This window comes from Natrix helvetica (genome assembly GCF_964273705.1).
Source record: "Natrix helvetica genome assembly, chromosome: 1".
Classification (NCBI taxonomy): domain Eukaryota; kingdom Metazoa; phylum Chordata; class Lepidosauria; order Squamata; family Natricidae; genus Natrix; species Natrix helvetica.
The window spans coordinates 210,613,588-210,640,653 of NC_138548.1; the positions used below are offsets into that span (position 1 = coordinate 210,613,588).

General features: G+C 42.4%; 3 protein-coding genes across 5 annotated transcripts in view; 2 read left to right on the plus strand and 1 right to left on the minus strand.

Moving 5' to 3' along the window:
• Positions 1–3,181, plus strand: part of MARS1 (methionyl-tRNA synthetase 1) — a 39,068-nt gene extending 35,887 nt beyond the window's left edge. Inside the window, exons 20-22 of one of the 2 annotated variants that reach the window (XM_081955329.1) lie at positions 783–809; positions 1,749–1,811; positions 2,859–3,181. In XM_081955329.1, the coding sequence (XP_081811455.1) occupies positions 783–809; positions 1,749–1,811; positions 2,859–2,987 (219 nt within the window). In that variant the 3' untranslated portion in view covers positions 2,988–3,181. The remainder of the gene's footprint in view (positions 1–782; positions 810–1,748; positions 1,812–2,858) is intronic. The other variant, XM_081955330.1, reaches the window with a different exon arrangement.
• DDIT3 (DNA damage inducible transcript 3) lies at positions 3,134–13,844 on the minus strand. 2 transcript variants are annotated; one of them, XM_081955364.1, is made up of 4 exons: positions 13,706–13,844; positions 11,254–11,302; positions 6,679–6,843; positions 3,134–3,979 (listed from the first exon to the last, which is right to left on the minus strand). In XM_081955364.1, the coding sequence occupies exons 3-4, from the start codon at positions 6,817–6,819 to the stop codon at positions 3,554–3,556; spliced, it is 567 nt and encodes a 188-aa protein (XP_081811490.1). In that variant the 5' UTR covers positions 6,820–6,843; positions 11,254–11,302; positions 13,706–13,844; the 3' UTR covers positions 3,134–3,553. The 2 variants fall into 2 exon arrangements, with proteins under 2 accessions (XP_081811490.1, XP_081811489.1); XM_081955363.1 differs by having other exon boundaries at positions 3,134–3,982.
• Positions 13,845–18,247: 4,403 nt separating this feature from the next.
• MBD6 (methyl-CpG binding domain protein 6) overlaps positions 18,248–27,066 on the plus strand; it is a 28,961-nt gene continuing 20,142 nt past the window's right edge. The window contains exons 1-5 of the mRNA XM_081935278.1: positions 18,248–18,569; positions 24,085–24,238; positions 25,218–25,354; positions 25,456–25,558; positions 26,743–26,908. Of these exons, the coding sequence (XP_081791404.1) occupies positions 25,242–25,354; positions 25,456–25,558; positions 26,743–26,908 (382 nt within the window). The 5' untranslated portion in view covers positions 18,248–18,569; positions 24,085–24,238; positions 25,218–25,241. The remainder of the gene's footprint in view (positions 18,570–24,084; positions 24,239–25,217; positions 25,355–25,455; positions 25,559–26,742; positions 26,909–27,066) is intronic.

Genomic DNA, 27,066 nt, shown 5'->3' on the forward strand with positions numbered 1-27,066 from the left:
AGATCTGGCAAGCTGTCTCCTTTCCAGCCTCTCTGCCACACAAAATCATGGCATCCAGAAGCTTCCAGTCTCCTTGCAAAACATTTGCAAGCCGACGGGATGCTTTGAGGCAGTGGGATTTTGCTGCCTCAAAGCGTCCTGTCAGCTTGCAAATGTTTTGCGCAGAGACTGGAGGCTTCTGAGCATCATGATCTTGTGTGACTTTAGGCACTCATTCACTTTAGCATAGAATGGTGGCCTGAGGTCTCATGTGATCACGGCCCCCAGAACATTTCACTTTCGGTGCGCGAAAAACATTTGCAAGCTGATCAGATGCTGGAAGCAAAACCACCCTGCTCTCAAAGAAACTGCAGCAGGAAGGAGACAGATTTTTGCAAGGCAAAGTGAGCCTGACACAGCAAGATGGGAGAGAGGAAGCAATTGTAGGGAGTGGGCGGTGGGGGGAATAGACAGGTTGAATGTTGCAGTGCTTCTGCGGTCGTTCCTAAGGGTGAATGACTGCCATGGTACTGGTTCGTAATTTCAGGACTGTCGTAAATATTTGAGGGGATTAAAGCGTAACTTTGAATAGTCATTAAATGAATTGTAGCAACTCAAGATATTAGCAAATGTCTTCTGTAGCTGTTGTGTCCTTCTCCTTCTCCTCTTCCTCCTCCGCTTTGTTGGGCAATCTGGTTTAGATACTCTTAGGTTGCTTGCAAAATCCTTTCTCTGCTGTAGCACCTAACTATTATTCCTGCCTCTTTCTGGTCTTTCTGTGGTTCCCTTCTCTTGTTTTCCAGTTTGAAGACTTCCCACTGAAGCCAAAGGTAAAATTTGTTAACCGGATAGCATTTTGTGATATAGGGTCTTATGTACTCGGTGTGTGTGTGTATGTGTGTGTGTGTGTGTTATTCACCTGTCTCCCACAATAGCTGCTTGGCCAATCTGATCTGGTTGGGCTGGCACGTTCCAGGTTCCTTCAGTTAAGCAATGCCATCTATTGGAATCCTGGAAACAAATCTTCTCTGTAACAGCAACTAAGTTATGGAAAATAAAAATGGCCCCTACCCTGCTGGTGTTTTGAAGGTCCTTCACCCAGGGCTTTGGTATGAGGATCACTGAAGTTTCCTTTTAACCCAGGTTGTTTTCCTTTCCTCCTACCCAGTTTGTCACCCTGCTATTTTTATTTTGTTTTTGTTTGTTCTTTTTCTTGTTTTAAACAATTTATACATTTCCCAGAATCACTGGGAATCGGGCAACATATAAATTTAATCAATTATTATTATTGGGTGTCCACAAGCATCCTTTAGATTCTAGGCTTCCACCAGAGAATCAAATCCTTGTATGAATTCCTTAAGTGCTCTAGCCATAACTTGAATCCTTCCTCCAAGAAGCACGCACTTATGGCTTATTAACAATGATCATTCCTTTGTAGCTTGTATTGCAAGTTCAACCCTCCCCCCCCCCCCCAAAATGTTATTGCTACAATCACACACCAGTCCTTTGTCTCTGCCTTTTACCTTAATATTGTGACACCATAGTATTCCTTTTATGGATGGTGCTTAGCAAGCAGATGCATGCTCTTTTTCTCCACTTCCTGAAATTAGCTGTATTGTAATACTTTTAGCATCTGGTGCTATTGTTTTCTCTTCTTGTCAATAAGCATAATCCGATCTGGAGATCATACAAGCATGGTGTGAGTAAGAGATGTTAAAAAGTTGAGAGGTGTGGCTCATTTAATAATTTTTATCTTCTTTGGCCTCCAGCAAAAAGCATCTGCAAATATCCAGAAAACGTTGGGAGGGAAGGAACATCCGGAAGGAGAACGGGTAAGACTGGGTTCTGAAATGTTGGGGATGGGTTAGTAAAAATTGTGTAGTTATCATTAAAGTCTAGGCTTCCCTGTACAGCTTATTGGAGTGTTTTGCCTGTATAAGAGCACACTTAGGTACCACTTATTTTTAAGATAACATAATAAAATAAGGGTGCAGGTTGTGAGTGGGTTGTGTTAATCTTTTTTCTAGTTCTGGTATGGTGAATTTGCACAATATACTAATAAGAGGTTTGCTTCTTTGGACTGACCATGTAGCATGACTCCAGCCAATCTGACTTGTAAATTGTAGTTTACACATTAGCATGCTCTGGTTAAACAGGTGTTCTGCAACAAGCTATTCCTATCATAGTAGCAGTTTTGTGAGAATGCCCACATTTTGTTCTCTGATGCCCAGTGACTCTAGCAATCAAAATTCTACAAGACTGGGGAGGGGGAAATCACCTATGGCCATTTTTCACACTTATGACTGCTGCAGCATCCCCATGTCATGTGATTTACATTCAGTGACAATTGACAATTGACTTGTATTTATGACGGTTGCAGTGTCCCGGAATCATGTGATCCCCTTCTAACAGTCAAGATCAATGGAAAAACCTAGATTCACTTAATAACTGTGTTATTAACTAACAACTGCAGTGATTCAAGAAATATGGCAAGAAAAGTCATTAAATGGGGCAAAACCCACAAATTTTTCACTTAGCAACATAAATTTTGAGCTCAATTGTCATATGTTGCAGACTACCTGTACTGGAAGACAGCTATCATGATCCCCTAATCCTTCTCTGTTAGGCTAGGCATACATATTTCCCTTAAGCGTTCATCATACAATATATGAAATATAGTGTTTTTCATGCAAGTCTGCTTCTCTACCAGTATTGTTTCTGTTCCCCTTTTCTTTGAAACTTCAATAGATAAATTTTTAAGAAGCTACTGAACACATTCTGTCTGAATTTCCAGGAAAATCTTAGCTTACGTTTGTTTCTAACTTGGAATTTCCTCTTGAACAAGGTTGCCATATACTCACTGCAGTTTTGTTATCTAGGGTAACCATGTAAAACACGCAAAGGCCCAGGGTGCCAGAAAAGAGCAAGTTGATGCCGTGGTCTCAGAGTTGGTGGAACTACAGAAGCAGCACCATGTGGTAGAAGGAAAAGGGAAAAAGAAAAAGTGACCAGTGGAGCTATGATCGCGATCAAGACGTCTCAGGTTCATTTGGTTTGTGACAATTGCTAGCAACTGTGATCCCGTTTAATTTTCTCCTTTTATTAGTATTTCTGTGACTCCCACAAACAGTTCCAGAACCTTCAAACTGTTGGATTACACAGGACAAAATAAATACTTTATTGCTCTTTATACAAGTACAAAGCATTGTTGTACAGAACGATACATGCAGACATTCCTCCTTGCAATCTCCTGGCAAGGACAGGAACAGATGTAACTATTAAAAAAACAAAGTCAGTTCCACAACTGCCACAGTCAGTCTCTAGGAAAGTCAGGGATCTCCTCTTTGCCTAAAATAACTGGGCCACACAGAGTACAGTTCTGCAAGGAAAGTCCACTTGGCTACACAGAGTAAGAACAAGTATTTCAAGTTCAAAGTGTCGCTGATGTGCTTTAAGGTGCCTCTCCCTTTCGGCATGCTGCACAGTCACTCCATCTGCAAAGGATGAAGCCCTGCACACTTCGGTCCATAGCAAGGAGAAATAATTTCAGTGCAGAAAGTGTGCCAGGACCCCATCATGTCTTTAGGCTCACCATCCGCTGGATGAGCGCTGCTCGGGTAGCTTCCACCTCAGCGGTCAAGCGCTGTATTTCCTGCTGGAGATGCTCATTGTGTGCAGTCAGCTCAGCCACTCTGCGCTCATTCTGCTGCTCCCGCTCCCTGCCGCGCTGCCTCTTGCCACCGTGAGGCTGGCCACTCTGCCGCCTCTTCCGGCTAGTAGACATCCCCTCATCGTCATCTGTGCCCGTCTGTGTAGGAGAGCCGTGGCTAGAATCGGACTCCGCTGGCCCTGGGGGCTCCTGGCCCAGTTGCTCCAAAAGTTCTGCTGCAAGATCAGGCTCCAACTCATAGTTTCCTGTCATTATATCCCCATTAAGCTCCAAGGAATTGGAAGTCTCCAAGTTCCACAAGAGAGCAGCACCATCAAAGCCATCGAATTCCTTCTGAAAAAGAAATGGAACAAGAGATGGGTTAAAAGAGGATGCATATTGTTGGCCTCCATCTCCAATAAAGCCCCCGTGGCAGGCTGCAAAGTGGAGTTTAAAAAACAAAGTTCTTAGCTGTCAAACTGATAACAAGGCTTTGTTTGCTGGCTGCCTTTCCTGCCTGTTCTTTTTCACAAGTCTGAATATAGTGGGAGAAAAAAAACACAGTCCTTTGGTGTAAGGGAGGGAGGTGGGGCTACATAAATCATTGTAATGTTAGATTTAACCTGAAGATTTTAGCTGTGCATCATCTCATATCTGATCTCCAAGAGGTGCTCTGGTGCCTGAGAAAACATGAATGCAGCCCTTCAGAAAAGATGGATGCTGCTGTGGAAACTATAGTGCACAAGTTGACAACCTATGAAAATTCTATAACTCACAACTCCTCCTTCCTATGAAGTCCCCATTTGCTTAGTTGCCTTGCCCACACGTTTAACTGACTCAGTGTTGGATAAAGTCATAATGTAGTGGAACAGAAGAAGTTATATGTAACACATCAGGGCCCTGTGTTGTATAAATGTTTACCTCAGATAAAAAAAAATGGAACTATATCCAACTTTGGTTCAAATAACTCCACCAAGACAAATTGGGAGATATCAAATTGCCGAAGTAACAAATCTGTTACTGAACTTGCATCATCTGACAGCAAAAAAAAAAACGACACCTCCCAAATGCAGAGTAGCCAAGCCATGTCTATTGCTTCCTAGCAATATAGTGTCAAGAGTACAGGCAGTGCTTGTGGAAAGCAAAGAAAAGCTGAAATAAAATAAGTACAGTCAGTTTCATTTCGCTTAATGACAGATCTGCCGAGCCCAATTGTGATAATTAAACAAGGACTGCTGGTTTATTCCTGAGGCAAGGGGCTCTTGTGATTGGAGACAAAAGGGGATCCTATTCCAAAATGTCACACTTAGTAGTGTAGCTGGATGCTGCCATACAATGAGTTTTAACCAGGTTGATAGCTGATAGAAGATAATGAAGGTGAGAGTTTATACTTGCAGCCATGTTGATATTAAGCCCTTGCCTCCATTCGCATTTTTGATGCTCTTGGAGTTAGAAAGAGGACTGCAAGCAGATTAAGAATATCAAAATTTAGTATTATAAAAGAAATATCCCCATATCAGCCTTGTCTAATTAAAATTTCCCAGCATTATTTGACAGGGTCTTTGTGGAATAATAGATTACTAAGGAAAGAATAATTTCTAAGCCTAAGCGCATGCGTTTTCTTAAGATGACATGGAGTTTAAGAAACAACACACCTCTACAAGCACAGTAACAAATCAAGACATGTATTACATTTATATACTATCCATCTCACATTTGAGTAATCTTCTGGAAGATTGTGAGTATTGCATTGAAGGACTTGCTTCTGAACACATGACCGACCAATGAGTGCTGTAAGTTTAGCATGGTGCATTTTAAAACACCATCTTTTGCCTATTTTATTTATCACTATTTATTTAAAATTGTTATATAGCTGCCCATCTTAGACCAAACTCAGGGTGGCTCCCAATCAAGAATTAAACATTAAAATTGTAAATGTTAAAAACAAAAACCTGGCACCAAACCAAGCTGACATTGCAGTCACTTCATCCTATCCCAACGTGTGTTTTTGGGGGGGGGAGGGGGGGAGCAAGTCTTCAGGACTTTTCAGAAGGCTAGGTGGATTATATAAGTTGCCCATCTCACATAGTAACTTTTGGCAGCATACATAACAACAAAATACATAAAAACCACAGCTAAAAACCTCCTTTAAGCAAAAACCATGTTTTGAGGGTCTTCTGGAAGGCCAACAGGTTGGGACCAGCATGAGTGGGTGGGGGGTGACTGATGTTCCACAGGGTAGGAGCCATGGCCGAAAAGACAGGAGTCAAAAGAAGCTCAAATGAAACACTTAATAGAACCATCTTACTCATACCTACCTACTTAAATCTGAGTTCAGTGCAATTAGTCTCTAATGCAGTGTTACTCAACTTTGGCATGGCTAGCTGGGGAATTCTGGAAGTTGAAGTTCTCATCTTAAAAGGCCAAGGTTGAGGAACACTGCTTATAGTGGAAGGCAGCCAGAAAGAACACTCCATACGCCCACTACTCAAATTATACATTTACTGAAAGGTTACAATTGGCTTCTGAGCACACAAGCTTAGATTATAAGCTCTCCCTGGAAAGACCTGGGGGAGCTACAATTACTCAGGCATTTTTTAAATTGAAATACATCTAATAACTCTTTAGACTTTAACTTGAATTACTGAGACTTTAGCTTGAAAAATGTAACTAGCATTCTAGAACAAAAGTCTGCAGATCATCACTTGATGTAGGGGAGGAACCATAAATGAAATAAAATACAAGGGCATCTTCCTCTTATTTGTTGCTTTCCAGGTGTGTGCACAATTACAACTCCCCAAACCTGGCCAGCATGAGCAATTATGGGAACACCTGGAAGGCACCTGTCTGGAACATGGTTTTGAATGAATGTGCCTGTTTTTAAAGGATTACAAGATCAGTTACTGACAGTAGTGGCTACATCCCTCCAATGCAGATTTAGGATATAAAAATAGAGCAATGTAGAGCCAGTCCATAAGAGAACCCATCCACCCACTTGAATGCAGGACTCTGCAGTCCTGGAAGCCTCAAAGAAAAGCCAGCTGACTCACCTGTTCCTGTCCAACCACAGAGGGGTCTGTCCTGTTGGATACATCAGAGGACAGCACTTCCTGCAAGTCCTGGTACCAGGCTTCCAATTCCCAGGTGGGCACTGGTGTGCCCAGTGGAAAGGGCAGGGATTCTGCCATCATGGTTCAGAGAAAGCCACACTGCTTCTGAAAGATAAAAAGTTATGGGTGCCGTCAGAAAATTGGATAACATCTCTGTAGATTGCTACACAGCTCAGCAAGTTAAACTTGCTCTGGGAGAAAGAAATGTTTCTCCAGAGCTCCATTTTAATTCAGGTCACCTACAACAATGGCCTACTCGACCTTTTCATCTCTTATGTTAGGAAACCTCCCCTCTCGTGTTCCCAAAAGGAGCCCCTACAAATCTGCTTAATGTACCCGAGGCAGAGCAAATTCTTTTAAGAGCAAAAATGGAAAGGACAGTAAAATTGGCCATGGGTTGTGAGAGAGGGGGCGGGAGGAAGCAACCTCAAATTGCAATTGGGCAGCACTCTTAGGAGAACCAACCAGAATGCAGGGCCTAAGAGGGCAACTAGGTTGGGGAAAGGCTGAATACCATATTAGCAAGGTAGAGCAGCTCTTCGATGAGATCAATCACTAAGTTCTGGGGAGGAGTCAGCCATCTTGTCAGGAGATATGGTGAAGTGACAGGTAAGATGTGTATCTGTTCTATTCAGGGTTAGAATAGAATAGAATAACAGAGTTGGAAGAAACCTTAGAGGTTTTCTAGTCCAACCCCCTGCTCAGGCAGGAGATTGTATACCATTTCAGGAAATTGGTTGTCCAATCTCTTCATACAAACCTCTACTGTTGAAGCATTTACAACTCCTGGAGACAAGTTGTTCTGCTGATTAATGGTTCTAACTGTCAGGAAATTTCTCCTTAGTTCTAAGTTGCTTCTCTCCTTGATTAGTTTCCACAAGAAGCAATGGGTGGAAAGAAGAGGAAGAAGCAACTTAGAACTAAGGAGAAATTTCCCAGTGGAATAACAGAAGTTGTGAATGCTCCAACACTGGAGGTTTTACAGAAGATATTGAATAACCATTTGTCTGAAGTGGTGTAGGGTTTCCTGTCTAAGCAGGGGGTTGGACTAGAAGACCTCCAAGGTCCCTTCCAACTCTATTATTCTACTCTATTCTATTCTAACCCTGAATAGAACAGATACAAATCTTACATGTCACTTCACCATATCTTCTGATAAGCCAGTTCTGCAGGACGTCTTCAGAATAAGAAATACAGCTGTCAATGTAGACAATACTTTCGACATAGGGCTAAAATTGGTCTATTATATTTACAATGTAGATATATATGAGCAAAACTGCAGCGTGTATCCATGTAACCATGAAGCATTCCATTTCCGAGGTGTCTTATCAATTTTATTTTTCTTAAATGACCTACTAGGAAACACACACACAAGCTGAGGCAGGTGTTTTCTCCATATACCTGCTGTGAGCTAATATAGGTAGTCTTTGACTTACAACAGTTCATTCAGTGACCATTCAAAGTTACACTGGCGCTGAAAAATGAGTTATGACCGTTTTTCAAAGTTATGACCTTTGGAGCATCCCTATGATCATGTGATCAAAATTCAGCTGCTTGGCAACCAGTTCATAATTATGACCTTCAACGTGTCCCAAGGTCATGCGATCCGCTTTTGTGACCTCCTGACAAAGTCAAGGAAGAAGTCAGATTCACTTAACAACTAGGTTACTAACTTATCAACTGCAGTGATTCACTTTAAAAAATGAGGCAGGAAAGGTAGTAAAATGGGGCAAACGTCACTTAAGAAATGTCTCACTCAACAACATTTTGTGCTCAATTGTGGTCGTACCTCGAGGACTACCTGTACTTTATTCAAGCTCTGAATTCAATACTGTATTTGGGTCATACTGCACAGGGTGATGAGCTAGGGGTTTTCCAGACATCTTAACAATGGGCGGAGGTTAGCAGAACCAAACCTCCTGCACTGTGAGAAATAAGAGGTGAGTCATCATCACAAGACAGGCTGGGAGGGCTAGCCAAGCTTTCCTATGGAACTTTTTTCTCCTCCTTGGCCTCGAGGCCAGCTGGGACATGCTCACAGAAAGCTCCATCCGTTTGTATAGGCTCCGAATGAGCAATTAACAGAGCCACAAGGAAGGTTGCCAAAACGAGTGACTCATAACTGAGCAGTGAAGGCTTGCATAGTGAAGTTAGGTGGCACAGAGAGCCTCTGTGTCCAATTAGCTTTTCCTGCGTGAGGTATACTCTGAAACATATTGGACCACTAAAGCAAATGTCAGGCATCTTGGAAAAAGCCTAGCCTTTTATGTAAGCTTCTCACAGCCAAGTAGGTCTGTGTCTACTGACAACTTGAACATGAACAGATTGCCGTGATTTCCGGCCACCCTGTGTTGGACTGAGAGTGTCACTGGCCCAAAGTCACCCAGCTGACTTTCATGCCTATGGAAGGGCTAGAACTTGAAGGCTCCAGGTTTCTTAGTCCATCACCTTAATCCCTGCACCAAACTGGCTCTAATTTTAAAGACACTTGGAATATTTTTAGTGAAAAGCACTATCACTGTCTTCCACAAGGAAACAATTGCAAAACCTTTAAAAACCACTGTTTGTTCTAAAACAACCCCCAAAAACCAATTGTTTATTTTAAAGTGGCTTTCTAAGTACAAACTACATTGTTCTATATCGATTCTCTGTTCTAGGATTGCTAAGCATTTATTTATTGTTTTGAAAGATAAAAAAGTTTCAGGTTATCAACATCAATTCACATAAACATGTATGCCCTCCCCACTGACCCCAATACTTTACATGAATAAGCCCACCATTCTAGGCATATTTCAACAAATAACTGATAACAACCATATGAACAACAGAGATTTGAGGCATCTTAAGGACATTTATTTATGATACACAAATATTTGTAAATTGTACAGATAGATTATATTGTGCAATATAAATACATCAGTTTGGGGGTTAAAGAAAGAACAGTAAGTAATCTATGTTAACGTGTGTCTGTAAGAACATTATTATTGTTACGAAGAGCTTGGTTTACAGATTCTTTTTTTTACAGTATAACTGTAACTATCTTTGAAAAGAGACCAGTGTTAAGAGTGAATGAATGAAATTGAATAATATATTATTATTTTTAATTCAACTTTTCTGCTAAACGTAATATTCTTTAAGTTATAAAGATCAGCAACACTGGACACTCCTGAAAGAGTCACAGGTAAATCTTCGATTTACATCCGTAATTGAGCTTGCAATTTTGGTCGTCGTGACAGTTGTAGACGAGGTCGTCATTTTATGATCTTCTTGCAGAGGTTGTAAAGGGAATACTGTTGTCATTAAGCAAGCTCATTGATCACTATGGGGATTTTTTTCTACAAACTAAACCCTGGTTTTTGGGGGGGGGGGGGTGATGTCATAAATCACAGTCATGATCTGGGCTGGTTGAGCAATCAAAATGTGGTCACATGACAATGGGGGCAGGGGTATGTTGAAACTTCAAACCCCAAAGCTGAAAGCTGCAGTGCCTCCTTGGTGTACTAACCCATTCATTGTGCCTATCCCATGGTGAAGGAACTAGATCTGACTTTACCAGATCACTTTATCATGTTTGGTAGATTTTACAATACAACCAGTATACTTTTGGGTTCAAGTATACATAGCAATACCACAAATTTTAAAGATGAATATTCAATTAAAACCAGATGTTTTCTTGTTGGGACTAATAGATAAGACAATTAGAAAAGCATTAAGGAAGACTGAGATTATAGGAGGCACAAAAATGGAAAGACTCTGAAATACACACAATGAAGGAATGGCTGGTAGGACAGAATTAGCAGAGGTTGACTTGTTTGATTAAAGATCAATAACTACATTTGTTAATGACTGGAAAGCCCTTTTGGACTTTCTGCTGAAAAAAGAAAAAAAATGAACTTGTGGCTGATGATTAGGAAGGGTGGACGTTGGAAAGGACATTATGATGTAACCTTATGGAGAGAGGGCAAAAATCTAAAGGTACTTGTAATTGGTGTTAAGAAGATTGCAAGTTATTTCTTTACAGCTTCTTTTTTCTTTCTCTTCTCTATTTCTTTCATTGCACTTTTTCATTCACATTACTTAGTTTGGTGTATTTCAAAATTTGTATTGTTCTTACTCTTCTACAAAATTTTTAGTGATAATTATATACATAAGGAAATGAAGAAGGAATGAGCAAACTGTGAACGGGGGACGATTTTCAGGAAAAAAATAATGAAACCCAGGGAGAAATGACTCAAACCTTGATTTTGTTTAATTAAGGTAGAGAGAAATTAAGATAGGCTTTCTTATTATTCTATCCTACAAAGGGCATTCCTAGAATCCCTGCCACGACCTGTTTCTTGCCCTGGCCTACCTTGAAGGCCTGAAAGCCAGAAGACTCTACAATCCAATCTTAAAACATGTCTATTCTGCAGCAAATCCACTGAATTCAACGGTTCTTACTCTAAAAAATGCAGAATTCTTAAAATGAATCTATTTGAAGTTTAGTACAATTCTCCGCTTTTCTTGGATTCTTACCTTTTTTTCAAGTGTGGTGATGTATTAACGTGCGATTTTTTGTTCGAAACTGAAAGAATAAGAGAAAAATCTGTGATTATTAGTAAAAAAAGATGCCGTGTATCATAAACATGTTACATCCATCCAGTGGTGCAATTCAGCTGGTTCTATCCGGTTCGGGTGAACCGGTAGTGGCAGCGGGAGACTCTGCCACCCACACGCCATCACGTCCCATTTTTGACGCTCTGTGCATGCATTTGTGAACCAGTAGTGAAATGAAAGTAAGTCAATTTCACCCCTGCACCCATCCAAGGAAAGCTCTACCCCCAAATTTGCCCTTTGACACTAAGCAGCAGAGTGGAATGGGGGCACCACAATTTTCCTTTACTGTTTTTTCCCCTACTCCTATCCTTTAAAACGGGGAACTACTGCTGCTGCTGCTTACCAAAGCATCATCCTCTTCTTCAAGCTCATTGATAAATACCTATATGTTGCATTTTAGTTCGTGTTTTTTTCAACCATCAGAGAATTTAAAAATATTTTAGATGCTTCTGAATAACAGGAGTTGGACAAATCTCTTATCTAGAAAGAGACCTGTCCCTTGATGTCATGATTTTGATCGCAGCCAAGGCAATTATTTAGCCTTTAGGCTTTTTGGAAATAGCATGTTTATGCATCTCATGCTCAAGGCCATTTTTTTTATTCTTTACATTTAAAATGCATTATTTCCAACCCTATTGGTTTTTTTTAAATTAAAAAGGGCAAATCCAGATGGAAAAACATCTGGATGCAGCGTATCTTTTTTTTCACTGAACTCGGTATCAGTTATATTCATTCTATCCCCACCTTGTAAAGCAGAGGGGGCCAAATGAGCATGGGGTCACAGGCTAAACTGCCAATAAGACACTTGCAAGCAGATCAAATAAAACAATGTCTACACTTATAAGAATCAGAATCTACACTCCCCAAATCTAAGTGGTTAGAGGTTCTCTTAGTAAAATACGAACAAAAGAAATCTCATTTGATTATGAAAAAAAAATTCCTTCCATCCCTACAACTTGATACATGCATCATACTCTAAATCTCTGTTTTCCAATGAGCTTCATGGACAGGGACACTGGGAGTGTGTGATACTCTTTTTAACACCCAGGGCAGGAACCCGGACAGCTGCCTTCCATTCTAGCCATGCATCCCCTACAGAGATTTCTGCAATGCCCCAAATCAAACAGCAAAGCAGCAACACCACGTTGAACCCCACAGGAACACAGCAGGCACTGGGGACACACCACTAGTTTTCATCAGCCCCGAGTGATGCAAGAAACTAGGAGAATTAGGGATCCAAGAACTGTTATGCAACTGAGTGGAAAAGATGTGTGTTTATGCGTTTGCAGGAGAATAGTCCCCAGGGAATTAGAGAAACAGGCATTCCAAGTAACCAGAGTAAAGGGGGGGGGGGTTTACGGGGACTTTCCAAACTTGACACGAGGAAATGTTGCAGCATTGTCCTCCACTACCGGCAAGAATGCATCCCTTTTAGACTTCTCCAATAGTTTAATAAATTCTGATAAAGTCTTCAAAGTTCTCAGCAAGGCAGGATTTCATTTTCCAATGGGAGGGGTGGGGGAAGCTCGCTATCAAAAAATGCTTTGTCCTCAGGGTCACTTGCCAGGCCACAGCCAGCACACATCTGTGGGAAAGGATGTAGCCTCCGAGCTGGCCAAGCACCCATAGTTTCCAATTATTTTAGAAGAGAAAACAAGCCCCACCAGCTCTCCCTTCTCTGCTCTGGGAACTAATAAGACAGCCAGGAAAAGCAGGAGGTTTGGCTCCACTACAAAACCCCAGCTAAACCATCTTTAAATTCACCCTGGAACTCTGGGCACCTCACTCAAATTTGCTAGGAAGGAACTTGGGAGTTACTGGGGGAATCCTCAATGCCCTGTACCATACACCGGCTTTACTACATGCCCCCTCACCCCTTTCTTATGAAATTGTGTTTTTGTTTAATAATAAAAAATAAACCCAAACTCTCCCCCATCTTTCTACAGTATACACAAATCTTACAGCCCGCTCTGTTTAAAATGTTAAATTGAGCGTACGTTGAGATGAGCAAATCCACCCGCTCGACCTCTGATCTCTCTATGTAGAAAGCAGACCCGGCACAAGCCAGGATCTATGCACCATTTCCTACAATGCAGGAAAGGGGGGGGAAGAAAACGAGCTTTTCCAACTAGTGGTTGGGCAGAGAGAGAAAAGGGACCGGGTAAAATTGACCAGGGGTTCAGGCAACGAATAGCGACGCGCATCTTGCAAAGCGGAGCCCGACTTAGAGCGCTGGACCCGCCGTGCATCTCCGGGTTTTTCACTCCAGCCATGCAAACCCTCCTCCATCGGGCGCCCGAAAACTGATTTCCTTAAAGCGCAGGCAGCCCGAGTTGCCAGGCGCTTCTCTCCGCCCTCCCAGGCTCCGCACCTTCCCACGCGGCCCCTTCTCGCCCGCGATCCTCTCTCCAACTTGCTGGCTGCGGCTCATTCTCCTCTCGCGGCTCATCGTCTTCCGCTCTCGTCTCCCGCCGGCTCCCGAATGCCTCCTCCCGCCTCTTGCTCGGGATGGTCACCAGGAATCTTTAAGAGAGCGCCCCGCCCCCTTTGGCATGACGCAACCCTTGCGCCATTACTGCCCAATGGGCGACGCCGCGCCTCTCCATTGGCAGAACGAAGGGAGCCGCCGCCCAATGGGCCGTCGTCGTCCTTTCGCTACGCCCCGCCTTCTCCAGTGTTGGGTGACGCGGCTCCGCCGTGGTGGATACTGCCGCGTCGCACCCGGAAATGACTCCTCCCGAAATGTTCCCCCCTCCCTTCAGGGTCACGAGTCTTTAAGTGGGTGAGTCATGCGCTGGGGATGATGCAATGTCCTGGCAACCGTTGGCGGTCACGGCAGTGAAAGCCCAGACTGGAGTCCTGACCTTGGCCCTGCTAGATCCCCTTTACAGGGCCTGCCTTGTTTCCTTTGCTCTTTTCTTCCCCTCCCTCCCCGCTCCAACGAGCCTGTGCCCAAGTCTCCCAGTAGTAACTAGGCCGAATTACGTTGGGAGGTCCCCTGATCAGCTTTTATGACGTCACACCACGCCCACCGTTTGGTTAAAGGGCCAGTTCTCCCTTGGGGAAACATCGCCAGGGCCTTCCCCGGGCTGTCCTTGAACATACGGTACTTGGCCCATTGTTGCTCTAGTCTGCTCCATCCTATTATTATTGTTATCATCATCACCTGAAAAAAAAAAAGGGGGGGGGTTGGACTGTAAATGAAATAAATAGAGCTGCCGATGGGGCTCAAGATACTGGATTAATAGTGCGGATTTAAAAGGCTGTAAGCCTGTGTGTTCATTTGCTTTTGAATAAAACGAGAGTTGTGAAGAAAAAGCATTCTTTCTCTACCTTGGTTTTTAATGCTGCCATATAAGAATTCCAGAAAGCCCCACTCCTATAAATGATTGGTTTTGAAAAAAAATCTGTCTTTAATAAGCAATTCTTCTTAATCAGAACATTTTAAACCAGTCATTTTAACTGGTCACATCTTAAATGTTGCACCTCAAATAAAAAGCAAGCAATTCCTTGGGGAAAAGAAGAGATCACCAAAAAAAGCGTATAACCGAATTGTGTCTCTTTCCACCTCAGATCTGGTCAAATAAAGGAGGCAGCAGAGCTTTGCCTGATTCTAACAATGCTTTGTTTAGGAGAAACAAACTAATAAAACAATAAGGGCACATAGAAATAATATATTAGTCTAGAAGGTACTTTAGGTAAATTAGTCAAAATTGGTCTTGGCATAAAAATTCAGGTTACTTCCAACTTGGCAAAGATAGGATTCCCAAATGACTTATCATTTTAAACAATATGAAAAAGCCCAACTGCTCTGCTTATCAAGTAGCTAAATACTCAGAATGGATTCCATTCTTCAAGTGACTTGAATAGGTTTCATGAATATGAATGCAATTGCAAGTAATTAATATAAACAAGCATCGGATTTAGAAAGAGGATCTGCATTTTTAAAATGGAATATAATGATGATTTCATTTGAAAATGAATTTAAGAAGCTACCTTTATTTTATTGGCAATGTAATATGAATAACTTGATATTTCATTTGATTGTTATTCTTGTGAGCCAGAATCTGAGTTTCCCATCAGCAAACCTTTATATATCATTTTGCCTGACAAATAGCGTTGAAAGTGGAGCTCTGAATTGCAAAACATTCTATGGTGACATTCTGTTTGTAGGAAATGCTAGTCAGACCTGGCACAGCTTATATCCCCTAGAAGCACACACTGTAATATACAGTTTTCTCTCAATGTTGCTTAAGGAGATGTCTAGTAGAGGATGGACAAGCTTTCAGGGAACTTTCAGAGCTCCCACAAGAACTTCTAAAGAATCCTTGTGTAACCCTAACCCAAACAACTGCAAAATTTTATAGACTTGGGCCTAAAACTCTAGCATACAAATCCACATTAAAATATGGCTCTTTCTGTCATAATTACAGCATTGCCAATTGGGAACATTAATAACCTATACTGTATTTGAATTAGAAAATTAGATCAGTAAAGTTATTAATAAAAAGCATGCTTTTGAATAAATTGTCAATGAATGTTTATATGCTCTGAAGAATTTTGGGATTGTGACTGGATCTAATTTCTCACCAGCACCCTTCTACATAGAACTACACTGTATGTTATATTTTTGACATCTGTTCACAAATATGACCACTGACCAACTCAGATGTCTGCTTCTAGTAGTCCTTGATTTACAACTGCAATAGAGCACAAAATTTCTGTTGTTCAGTGAGACATATTTTAAGTGAGTTTTGCCCTATTTTACGACTTTTCTTGTCACAACTGTCAAGTGAATCGCTGCAGTTGATAAGTTAGCAACCTGGTTGTTAAGCGAATCTGACTTTCCCATTGACTGTCGGGTTTCAAAAGGGAATCTCATGACCCTGGGAGACAGCAAAAGTCATAAATGTGAACCAGTTACAAAGCATCTGAATTTTGATTACATGCCCATGGGGATGCTGCAAAGGTGGTAACTATGAAAAACGGTCATAGGTCACATTTTTCAGTGCCATTGTAACTTTGAATAATCACTAAACAAACCGTTGTAAATCGAGGACTACCTATATAAGACAATATTTCCATTTTGGCCAGAATATCGTTGGGTGCCTTTGAAGCATAGTGATTGGGCTTACATGTGATTTATGGAGTATAAGTCATCAACTTTTGTAGAAATGATTTCCCTTTGAATAATTTAATATGAAATAACCTTCTGTCAGCTTCTGCTCCATTCCGGAGAACCACAAAACATAATTTACCATGCTTAATGATATGCCAGTGCCAATACAATTGCCTATTTATCCATTTTAACATTTTTCTCTTATGAGAAACATCTTTCCTTGATCCCAATGTCTGCTTAATGGATATTTTGCATATATTTCTATTGTTTTGTTACATTTTTCATTATTAAGATATGTATTGCTTTGATCTCTACTTCAGTTTCTTTGTATTTAATATCCAGTTGTGCTCAGGCTTAATTAGCTGAATATGTACAGCCTTTTACCTCTATCTATGTTAAACAGATCATAGGCTGTGCAGCACTTTGGATGGTTGTTATCTTCTTGCCTTCAAAGCATGTTTTGGCAGTCAAATCCAGAACCCTAAACTGTTCTGTTAAATTAGTAAAACATCTGATGAGCATCCCACCATTGAAATCCCAGATAAAACCGTATCTGGTAGTGGAAACACCACACTTGCACCGTCCCTTGAATGCCCAGCCATAAGTCAACAGTAGTGAATGATCAGTTTAGAGCATTTAAGAAAAGAAACAAAATAATTTGCACTGGATCTCTATCAATTATTACTTAACAGTTAATTCCCTACCTCAACTTCTGAGGCCGAGACAAGCTGCATGAAAATCTGTATGCTCCTTCTCTGTTAGTTTGAAACAGAATGCTGGATTGTGTGGCACTTTCATTTGTCCAAAGAAGTAATTTTTTAATGTTACTTAAAAAGAGCTTCTTTGCTGGATCAAGTGGGAAATCTATTCAGGATTTTCTTTGCAGCACAGTCAGTAAGATGCCTCTGGAAAGCTAGCAGCGTAGGCATGGAGACAAGAGTTTTCTCTTGCTACTCCCCACTTTCTTCAAGTGAGCTTGAAACACACACAGCTAGGCTAAACTGAGGTTTTGTTTAAAGCTATTGGTTACCCAGGTACTAGTACAGTAAGTTATCTAAATACAGTCAATTAGGTTAAGGCAGGGGTGTCCAAACTTGGGAACTTTAAGACTTGTGGACTTCAGCTCCCAGAATTCTCCAGCTGGGGAATTCTGGGAGTTGAAGTCCACAAGTCTTAAAGTTCCCAAGTTTGGACACCACTGGGTTAAGGCAATCACGGTTAAATTAATCTGCATATTTATTCTACAGCCATCCATCTCATACCTGTGACTTTAGGCAGTTTACATTAATCCGTTTTTAATTCTTCCTTGGAAGTTTATGCCCATTGTGGTAGAACAACTTTGGATTCTACTTTTCTCCCCAGAATGAGGAGGAGATTCCCTAGAGTAACTTTTCACTATCTAGTTTCCATCAGCCTTTACTTAATGTAGCTGCATATACAGTACACACAAATTTTATCCCTTCGGAGGCAAAACAAGGATGGCCATGTAAGGACTTCATCCTTCCTTCCCATTTAAAAAGATCACTGCGGTACGGGATCGGGTCCTTTCCAAAGGCAGCCAAAATCTCTGCGAGCGCCTTCCAGGCAAGCAGTTCGTTTCCGAGCATCTTAAAAGGTAGCGGGGCAAGGCAAGGCAAGGCAAGGCAGGCCGCAAACAACAGGCGACAGGATTACTGCCGCTCCGATTCCCGTACCGGGACTTCGAAACAACCCAAAGGGCCCAGGCCAGATTTTACTACGAGCCCTGCGCGCAAAGCGAAGCTCCTGCGCCCTAAAGCACAGAGCGAAGGAGGTCGGGAACGGAATTCCCAGGGCTGTTCCCTCACTCCCCAACCTCCACCCTCACCCGGACCCCAGTGCGCATGCCAGGGAGGAAGCTCCCTTGCTCTACCCCCTCCTCTTCCTGGCACTGAGTCCAGGGGGGAGGGAGGGAGTGAGGTAGGCGCTGGGGGGTGGGGGTGGAGAGCACCAGCGATCCTCTGCACCCTGACCCCCCCGCCCAACCCACGCACCCACCGCAGGTGGGGGGTGGCCACCCGTACCCCCCCTCCTGGAGAGACGCGATTACAAGTTGGAGGTTGCAGCTGCTTCTGGGGAGGGGGCACCATGAACCAAGGTAAGTGCCAACGGGGCCCCCGGGCACACTCTGAAGTCGGACTCGGGGGTGCAATTGGCATAGGCGAGGGGAGCCGTGAATGCCAGGAGCCGAGCCGATCTCCCGCTGCAGCTTTTCTCTTGACAGTTCAAACTTCTGCCGGAGTTGCCCAGCCTTTCCATTAAAGAGGAGCTGCTGGGGAAGGGCAATTTGGCCGCCACCTCTTAAACGACTCTTCCTGTACCAAAAGGGAAATAATAATGCCTTTGGGGAGAGGGGTGGGGGGCTTCCCTTAAGCCCCGATTGCACAAAGCTAAGGAGAAAGGCTGCCGGGGTGCTTAGTTGCCTTATGTTCTCTCTTACGTTCTTTTTGCAAACCCCACTCCTAGACCTTCGGTTACTGCTATGGTGGGAAAAGTTCAGCCATCCTTCAAGGACTAAGGAGGGGGGGGTCTATGACCCAAGGAAGAAGAGGCAGTCCCCAAAGATTAGTGGATACTGTTTCCAGCTTTTCTGGCTCTCCTAACTGCAGGTGGCAAAATAAAAAGGATAGACAGAAGAGGTGCATGTCACCAATATATTTCCCCACAAATTTCTCTTAAGAGGGTTTCTCCTGGAATCTAGTTTCTGTATTTCCCACTGATACTTTTTCAGACCTATGTGCGGAAAAGTAAAAGGAGGGCTAACCTCCTCCAGTGTGATTGAAAGGTTAAAAAGTCACCAGAAAAGTGACTAGGGACCATTTCCTGACTCTCGTTCAATATCGGGTCAAAATAAAAGAAGATTAATAGACTTTCTCGTGATCCTTTAGAAAAAGTTGGAGGCAAAATGTGGAGAAAATCTTCTGTCTAGAAGTGTTGTGTAAAGAGGATGGTGGGAATAGTGGTCCAGCATACCCCGAGGGCACCAGGTTGGGAAAGGCAAGAGTTAGAACGCAACTCTCTTAGAAGCCTTTTCTTCAGATTACAGAATTGCTCTGGCTGTTCCCATCCAAGCATCAGTTAATAACTTTAGAGGGGAAAAAATTGGAAACTAGATAGCACCTTTGATCTTCTTCAGTAGGAATTTGCTTATCAAGTTGGGTAACTCCTTGGTCATTGTTAAAAAGTTTGAAAGCTACACTTCGCTTCCTATGCAAAATCCACATGTGTTCTCATTATTTTGGATAAGGGCAAGGGATTCTAGTGCAGGGAATTCACTTACAGGAATCTAGGCAGGAATAATTAATGATACAATATAAATTTTCAGCCAGGCTTCTGATTTTTATTTGTATTTGTTTATTTTGATGCATTTGAGAGTATGCTACGTTCCAGATATTTTTGGACAACAGATCCCAGAATTACATGCAATTATTATGTAGCTAGGGATCATGGAAGCTGATAGTTAGTTGAGAACAACTGGAAGGCACCGGGTATTGTATTCCCATCCCCACCCCACCCCCCCCAAAAAAGAATTAGGTTTGATTCTACAATATTACCAGTTGTTCAAAATGTGCAGGATGGGTTTGTTGAAAATAACTAGATTAGGTAAACACACCTTGCAGAATATAAACAATGCTAGCCTTGTTTAAAGTTAATCAGAGTGCAGTTATACAATCAAGAAAGTAGTCTATTCTTTTTGTTGCATACATTTGATTACAGGTAGTCCTCGACTTATTGAGCTCAAAGTTTATGTTGCTAAGACGGGTTAAATGAGTTTTGCCCCATTGTATGACCTTTCTTGCCACGCTTGTTAAGTGAATCACTGCAGTTGTTAAATTAGTAACGCATTTGTTAAGTGAATCCAGCTTCCCTATTGGCTTTGCTTGTCAGAAGGTCACCAAAGGTGACCCCAGGACATTGCAACCGTCATAAATATGAGTCAGTTGCCAAGTCTCTGAATTTTGATCACGTGACCACGGGGATCCTGCAATGGTTGTATGAGTGAAAAACGGTCTGTCGCTTTCCTCAGTGCTGTTGTAATTTTGAATGGTCATTAAATGAACTGTTATAAGTTGAGGACTACCTGTATCCTGATGGAGGATATTTATCCTGCATTACAAGATCTTGACCATGTTACCAACTTCCATTAAACTGTGGCAATCAAGTTCTTGAATATAGTTTTTTGACTTTTTATCTTCTGCCTGGCGATCAGTATAGTTTTCTATACCGCTTTAAAAAGTCCCCTCGAAAGAATCAAATAACTTAAATATATCCCAAAAACATGTGGCCAAATCTTAACATTTTAAAATATATACTTGGTATAAAATACATACTAAAACCTATATACAGTTGATTTCTTTGCAACAGAACCAGAACTACCTAAGCCTTAGTCAATCACAATACAAGGCCTGGGCACTTTAACTTGGATGTGGATCTGTCCTTACCTCATTGTTGCATTGACAGCCACTTTAGATGTAGGTGTTAAGTTTTACTCAGGGCAGCAACTAGTATGACAGGGCCCTGTCTCAGGAATAGTGCTGTGGATGATAGTGAATAGTGGATGATAAGATGAACATCCTTCCGATTTTCCCCTGTTGTTTATAGTACTTGTTTTAATGTAAGAAAATATAGATGTATAATATAGGTGTAAGATGACCACTAAATATGGTTTCAAAAGAAAGGATTTTCCCCCTATTGCTTCAGCATTGCTTTCAGATGTTTCCTCGAAATAAAAAGACCTAGGCACAAACACAAAAATTGTCTACATTCATCTGCTCTAAAATAGGAAATCTGCTTTAACCCAGTCTACCTTTAGCAATGTCCGTGAGTAAATGGGAGGAGCCAATCAATGTGTCAGCAGATTTATTAACCATTCCTAGTATTTTTTTCCCCTCTGGATTTCTGAAGACTTTAGATATGTTTTAATCAATGTATGTGTGTGGTGAAAGGAACTGCCAGCTTTTTAATGGCTGATCCTATCCTAGGCTTTTTACACTCTCCTGATCTGTAGAATTAGTACAGATTCTCTTTTTTCTCTTCTGTTTTCTCCATGGCAGGCTACTTTAAAAGGCTCTAAGAGTAGAGCAATTCAAGCTGTGATCTGGTTCATAGCATTGTTGTTGTTAGTTGCGAAGTCATGTCCAACCCATCGAGACTCCATGGACAACATTTCTCCAGGCCTTCCTGTCCTCTATTATCCTCTGGAGTTCATTTTTTGGTACTGTCCATGGGGTTTTCATGGCAAAGACACTGCAGTGGGTTGCCATTTCCTTCTCCAGTGGATCACGTTTTGTCAGAGCTCTCTGCTATGACCTGTCCGTCTTGGGTGGCCCTGCACGGCATAGCTCATAGCTTTATTGAGCTACGCAAGCACCTTCGCCACGACAAGGCAGTGATCCATGAAGGGTGGTTCATAGCATATTAAGAGTATATTAACTGTATACACGTGATTCATTTTGTCTTGGCTTAATTGTGGTTTATGTAGTAACCGTGGTTTAAAAATATTGGCTTCACACAATGCATGAAATTAATCTGTTTTTTTCTCCATTAGTAATTAATTCTAATTGGGCTATCTTTTCAGTCACTTTTTATGACTGCAGTGAAAAGAAATATAATATGTAGTCTCCCTATTGGTTAATCCTTGGCTAGCCTGATGAGTGTAGATTTTTCAGCTAATGTGAAAGCCAGTTTAGACTGTGAATTCAAGTCCTGCCTTAGCCATAAAAGCCAGCAAGGTGACTTTGGGCCGGTCACTTTCTCTCATCCCAACATTGTTGTTGTTGTGGGGAAAATAGAAGGAAGATGTATTGGATGTGTTCACCGCCTTGAGTTATTTGTAAAACTAATAAAGGAGGGATAGAAGTAAAATAAATAATGATCAGAATTCTAAATAAGCATTTAATCTAATCGTTTTAGGTCAGGGGTCTCCAACCTTAGCAACTTTAAGACTTGTGGACTTCAACTCCCAGAATTCTGGGAGTTCAAGTCCACAAGCTTAAACTTGCCAAAGTTAGAGACCCCTGTTTTAGGTGACAAAGATTTGCCTTCGGCCAATCAGCCAAAGAGCTTTCTAAAAATAAATGCTTAGTTGTCTGTACATAGACTAACACGTTTGTGTATATGGAGATGGGCACTAGCCCACAGGCATTTTGTGGGCTACTAACAAATGAATGTATTTGATCCATTACTCATGCTCTCTGAATTTTTCATTCCTAAGCTTCAGCCAGCATCGACATGTTTCTGTAGAAGCGTCTTTTCTTTGTGGCATGGGAGAAACCAATATCTTAGTCTACATCTTTCTATCTGCCCAAAAATGCCACTCTTATGAATAAGAAAAATTAGCATATGATTTAGATGTGCAGCCAAGGCAATTGGCCGTTGGTTCGCTTTTATGCCACTCATTAGAAGTTGTGCACTAAGGGAGGAGTATTCCAGATTAGTAGAGATGATTTCTGGATTTTGTATGCAACGTGGAATGGGCTGGACTGAAACCCTTTCCTCTGATTGGTTAAATCTTTATTTGCCAGGAAGAATATGGAAAGTTGTTTTACGTTAAATCAGGCTGTTGGTCCAAATAATCCAGTTCAGTACTGTATTATCAACATGGACTAGTTGTGTTTGGCCAATGTTTTAGGCAAGATTTTTTTGTCAGATCATGCCAGAGGTTGAACCTGGATTCTGCTGCATATTTACTTAAGAAAATCTGCAGTGATATAGTCAAGTCCAAGAACAGAAGATAACCTGATGATTCAGAGGTGGGTTGCTCCCGGTTCGGCCCAGTTCAGCCAAACCGGTAGTGGGATTCAGGCTTGGGTTGCAGAACCAGCAGCGACCCAGGCCTGCCACGCCCCCAAACCGGTTCCCACACCACCACTGGGCTGCTGCCATTTTGGTATTTAGTGACTTCACCATGCACGAAGAACAATTTACATTGAGCAGCGCATGCGCGCGGGTTGCAAACCTGTAGTAAAACTGGCAGCAACCCACCCCTGTAGTGGTTCCCCCACTATAATGCCCAGAATCCATGATTCTGGCCATGTTAACTGGTTGTGTGGCATACAGGAATTGTTACTCAAAATATCTGTCTATTCCAAGTGACTATCTCTAGACTGTTGTCTCTTAAGGATTTACTTTTGTGCAGATTATTTTCAGAAAGCATGATTCGATGGTGCACAATATATTTCATATGTATCAATATATACAGGTCAGTTTCCCAAAGGTTGCCACCGCCTTATATTTTAAGCTCTGTCCTGCTGTTACATTCAAGTTGGCAAATGTTTCATTCCCCCCCCCCCCCGCCCTCTTTAAACTGGGATTTTAATCCTCCATAATAACTGTGAATCTAATGGTAGGCCTTGTTTTCCGTGGGCGTCTGTCTATCACTTCCTTGTTCAACACCAAATAATAAAGTGTGATTCATTTTAAAGTAACAAGAACTTTTACTAACCCAGACTGGAATAGTAGTAACACATTAGAATGGTGTCCTAGCATTAGTTCCCCCAAAAAAATATTTGACCCAGATATTTTCTATCAAAAAAAAAAAAATGTAGAGAATCTTATCTCCCTCTTTCTCCTTGCACGAGGAGCCTCAACATCATGTTCTCCTTCTTTTCCAGGGGTAGGCTAGTGTGGCTCCTGAGTGGCGTGAGCTTGCTGGACAGGTCACCATCTGGATTCTCAGAAGAGAGGCCACTGGACTGACTATGAGTGCCTCAAGGGAACACACCCAGCCTTAACATCGCCTGCCGCGAGGTTTGCAGCCATGAGCAGGTAGGAGCCATCTGCATAGCAGAGCTGGATTAAAGGATCAGCCAGCTGTTTGCTGTTTCATGGCGCTCTCCCGATTTTGTTTAATAAGGCAGAGCTGCCCTCTCAATTGGGAGGGGAGAGGGTGAGGGGACTGGGGTAATGTAAATCTGTTTGTCTGACTTCCTTCAAATCTTCTGCTGGTTAAGCCTTATCTTACTAGTGTCCTAGTTCAGGCCGTGCCACCCTTCTTTTCTGCCTCTTTTATTCTCTCCAGTTACCTGTTTGCTCTCTTCCTTTTGAATGAGCCCCCAAACTTTCTTCCTCTCCCCTGAATCTTAGAATAGAATCTTAGGAGTTAGCTCTTCCATGACCGTGCTACTTTGGACTGTATAAATTAGTAGGGAATTACATTGGGAGTTGTTGTTATCCTTTAAAAAAAAATCCATTGTACAAGAAAACGGGGCTCCCTCCTACCTAGAATTGGAGGTAGTGGAGTCCCCCAAGTGTGATTCTGTTGGTTTGTGTAGCTTGGCCCAAAGCCATTCTGTTGCTGGCTCAGCTAATAATAACTCTTACCCATGACACAAAGCCTCTCACAGTCCTAGAGCTAATCTCACCTTTCCCTGATAGGAAAGGCTCAGTGGCAGGCTGTTTATTCTGCCAGAGGGTTTACCTGGGGAGTTAGGAGACTTTAGAGGTGGGAACCTAGTTTCAGATGCCAGGTTTTTGAGCAAGGCTAAGGGTGAAATCTCATGTTTTGTTTATAATGGTAGCAGATGCCTTAAGACTCCGCAGCTCCTCAATGCTGTCGGGCCTGTACAAGTAGGCCTCATCCTTCTCAGTTTAGAATACAGCCCCAGCTCTTGGAACTAAGGTTACCCATCTCCTACATTTCCATCCCCACGAACACTACGGTAGCTAGGATCCTCTCCTACTGCTGCTCTCGATTCTCTTTAATCACTATGGTGCCTTCCGTCCTAATCACCACGGGTTCTTCCAGGTGCCCAAGCGCTGAGGGAGCACAATGAATGGTGGCGATGATTGCTCTGGTGTGGATCAAGGTGGGCGCCCGGCAGTCACACCTGTGCCTGTGGGCTGGCAGCGCAGGGTGGAAGAGGGCAGAGTGTGCTATATCAGGTACAGCCTCCACCCCCACCCCGACCCTGTATTTCTTTCTCCTCTGCTTTCCAATGCTGCTTTTGTGCTCATCTGTCCTGTCCCTCTTTTCTTTCTCCTAGTCCTAGCGGGACGAGCTTGGCTTCATTGGAGCAGACCCGTGCGTATCTGCTGGCGGACGGCACTTGCAAGTGTGGACTGGAGTGTCCCCTCAACGTGCACAAGGTAGAGAGGACCGAAGAGAGAAGCTGATTAGTATCTGATGTTGAGAGATTCTGGGGGAGAATTTTTTTTTATTTGCCCAAGTGGAAACATCCCCACAAGCATAAGAGACTAATAAGACGAAACAAGAAATGTAGGAAACTCTTTAACAGCAAATCAGTGGGTCCTTCTAGGTTTTGTAGCTGGCGGATTAGAGCTTTCTAGTTTCAGCCAGGTGTCTTTCTCAGTCTTCGTGCAGGTGGCAGGAGTGGAGCTTGGGAACATTTACATGCAAAGCATGTGCTTTATCACTGGGATATATTGCTTGCTAGTCAGGTGATAGATCAACTAAGAGCATGATTTACCGCTTTAGCCTTCCAGCTCCTGTAATCTTGCCTGTTAGCTAGGCTGGTTGGGAGTATTGAATTATGGCACATCTGGAGGATACCAGTTTGAGGAAGGCTGTGCTAAACTGCTTTGGGAGGTCTTTAATGTCAGTAGGCTAGAGATAGTCTACCTCATTATATACTTGATTGGCAATTAAGGTCTGTGGGAGAGGCTCTTTTAAACACACACATACACACAGACCACTCTCAGTCTTTTTGAACTGGTCAAAGATGACAGCCTTCCAGGCAGTGGAACAGAGTTTTTGAACAACTACATTTAAACCTCTCTTCTGTTTAAGAGCAATCAAAATACACTCTTCCTTTTTGTCTTTTAACTGTCAATTTTAATCTCCTTTTTAGGTGGTTCATTTTGTGCTCTGTATTTTAATTACGGTTAGCTACCATAAGTACACACTTGTATAGAAATTGTGCAGAATGCCTTGGTTTGTGGTCCTGCACGCCCTTAAACCCAGGGAAGGCAACTTCTTCCAAGCCAAGCACCATACTTGGTCTTTGAGCAGCTTGCTGTGACTTGCGCTCAAAAAAGTAAGAGTTGAAGCCTAGAAAATGCTCAGTTGGGTTACATTTCATTCAGATTAAATGCAGGTTTAAATGCTCATAGCGTGTATTATCAGAGGCTGGAGGTTGTGCTCTTCCTCTTAAATCCCCCTGAAATCAGTGGAAGGTCCTTCTGAGGAACTCATGAGGTTTCTGATATTCAGTTACAGTCCTGATTCCGACTAGAACCAAAGCTGCAGCATCTTTTGTCAGATGAGGGAAGGGTGGGTATTTAGTCATTAAACCTTTCCCCATTACGGTTAGGTTTTCAACTTCGACTCTGCAGCAATGGTGATTGGGAATGAAGGCAGCAAGGGAGACCAAGACATGACCAAGCTCTGCAATCACCGGCGGAAAATTGTGGCAATGGCAACGCTTTATCGCAGCATGGAGAGCCATGGACCGCTGGGCCTGCCACATTTGGGGCCAGGTAACTCTGTTGTTTAATCAATGGCCTGGTTCGTTTTCTTCTTTTCTTCATCTGTTCTTTGTCCCAGTGCTTCTCATTTGGCCTCTTGCTTGGCATGAGCAAGAGCCTGAGTGAAAATTCTGGATTAACCTTTTAAATAGAAGCCATGCCAAATTATC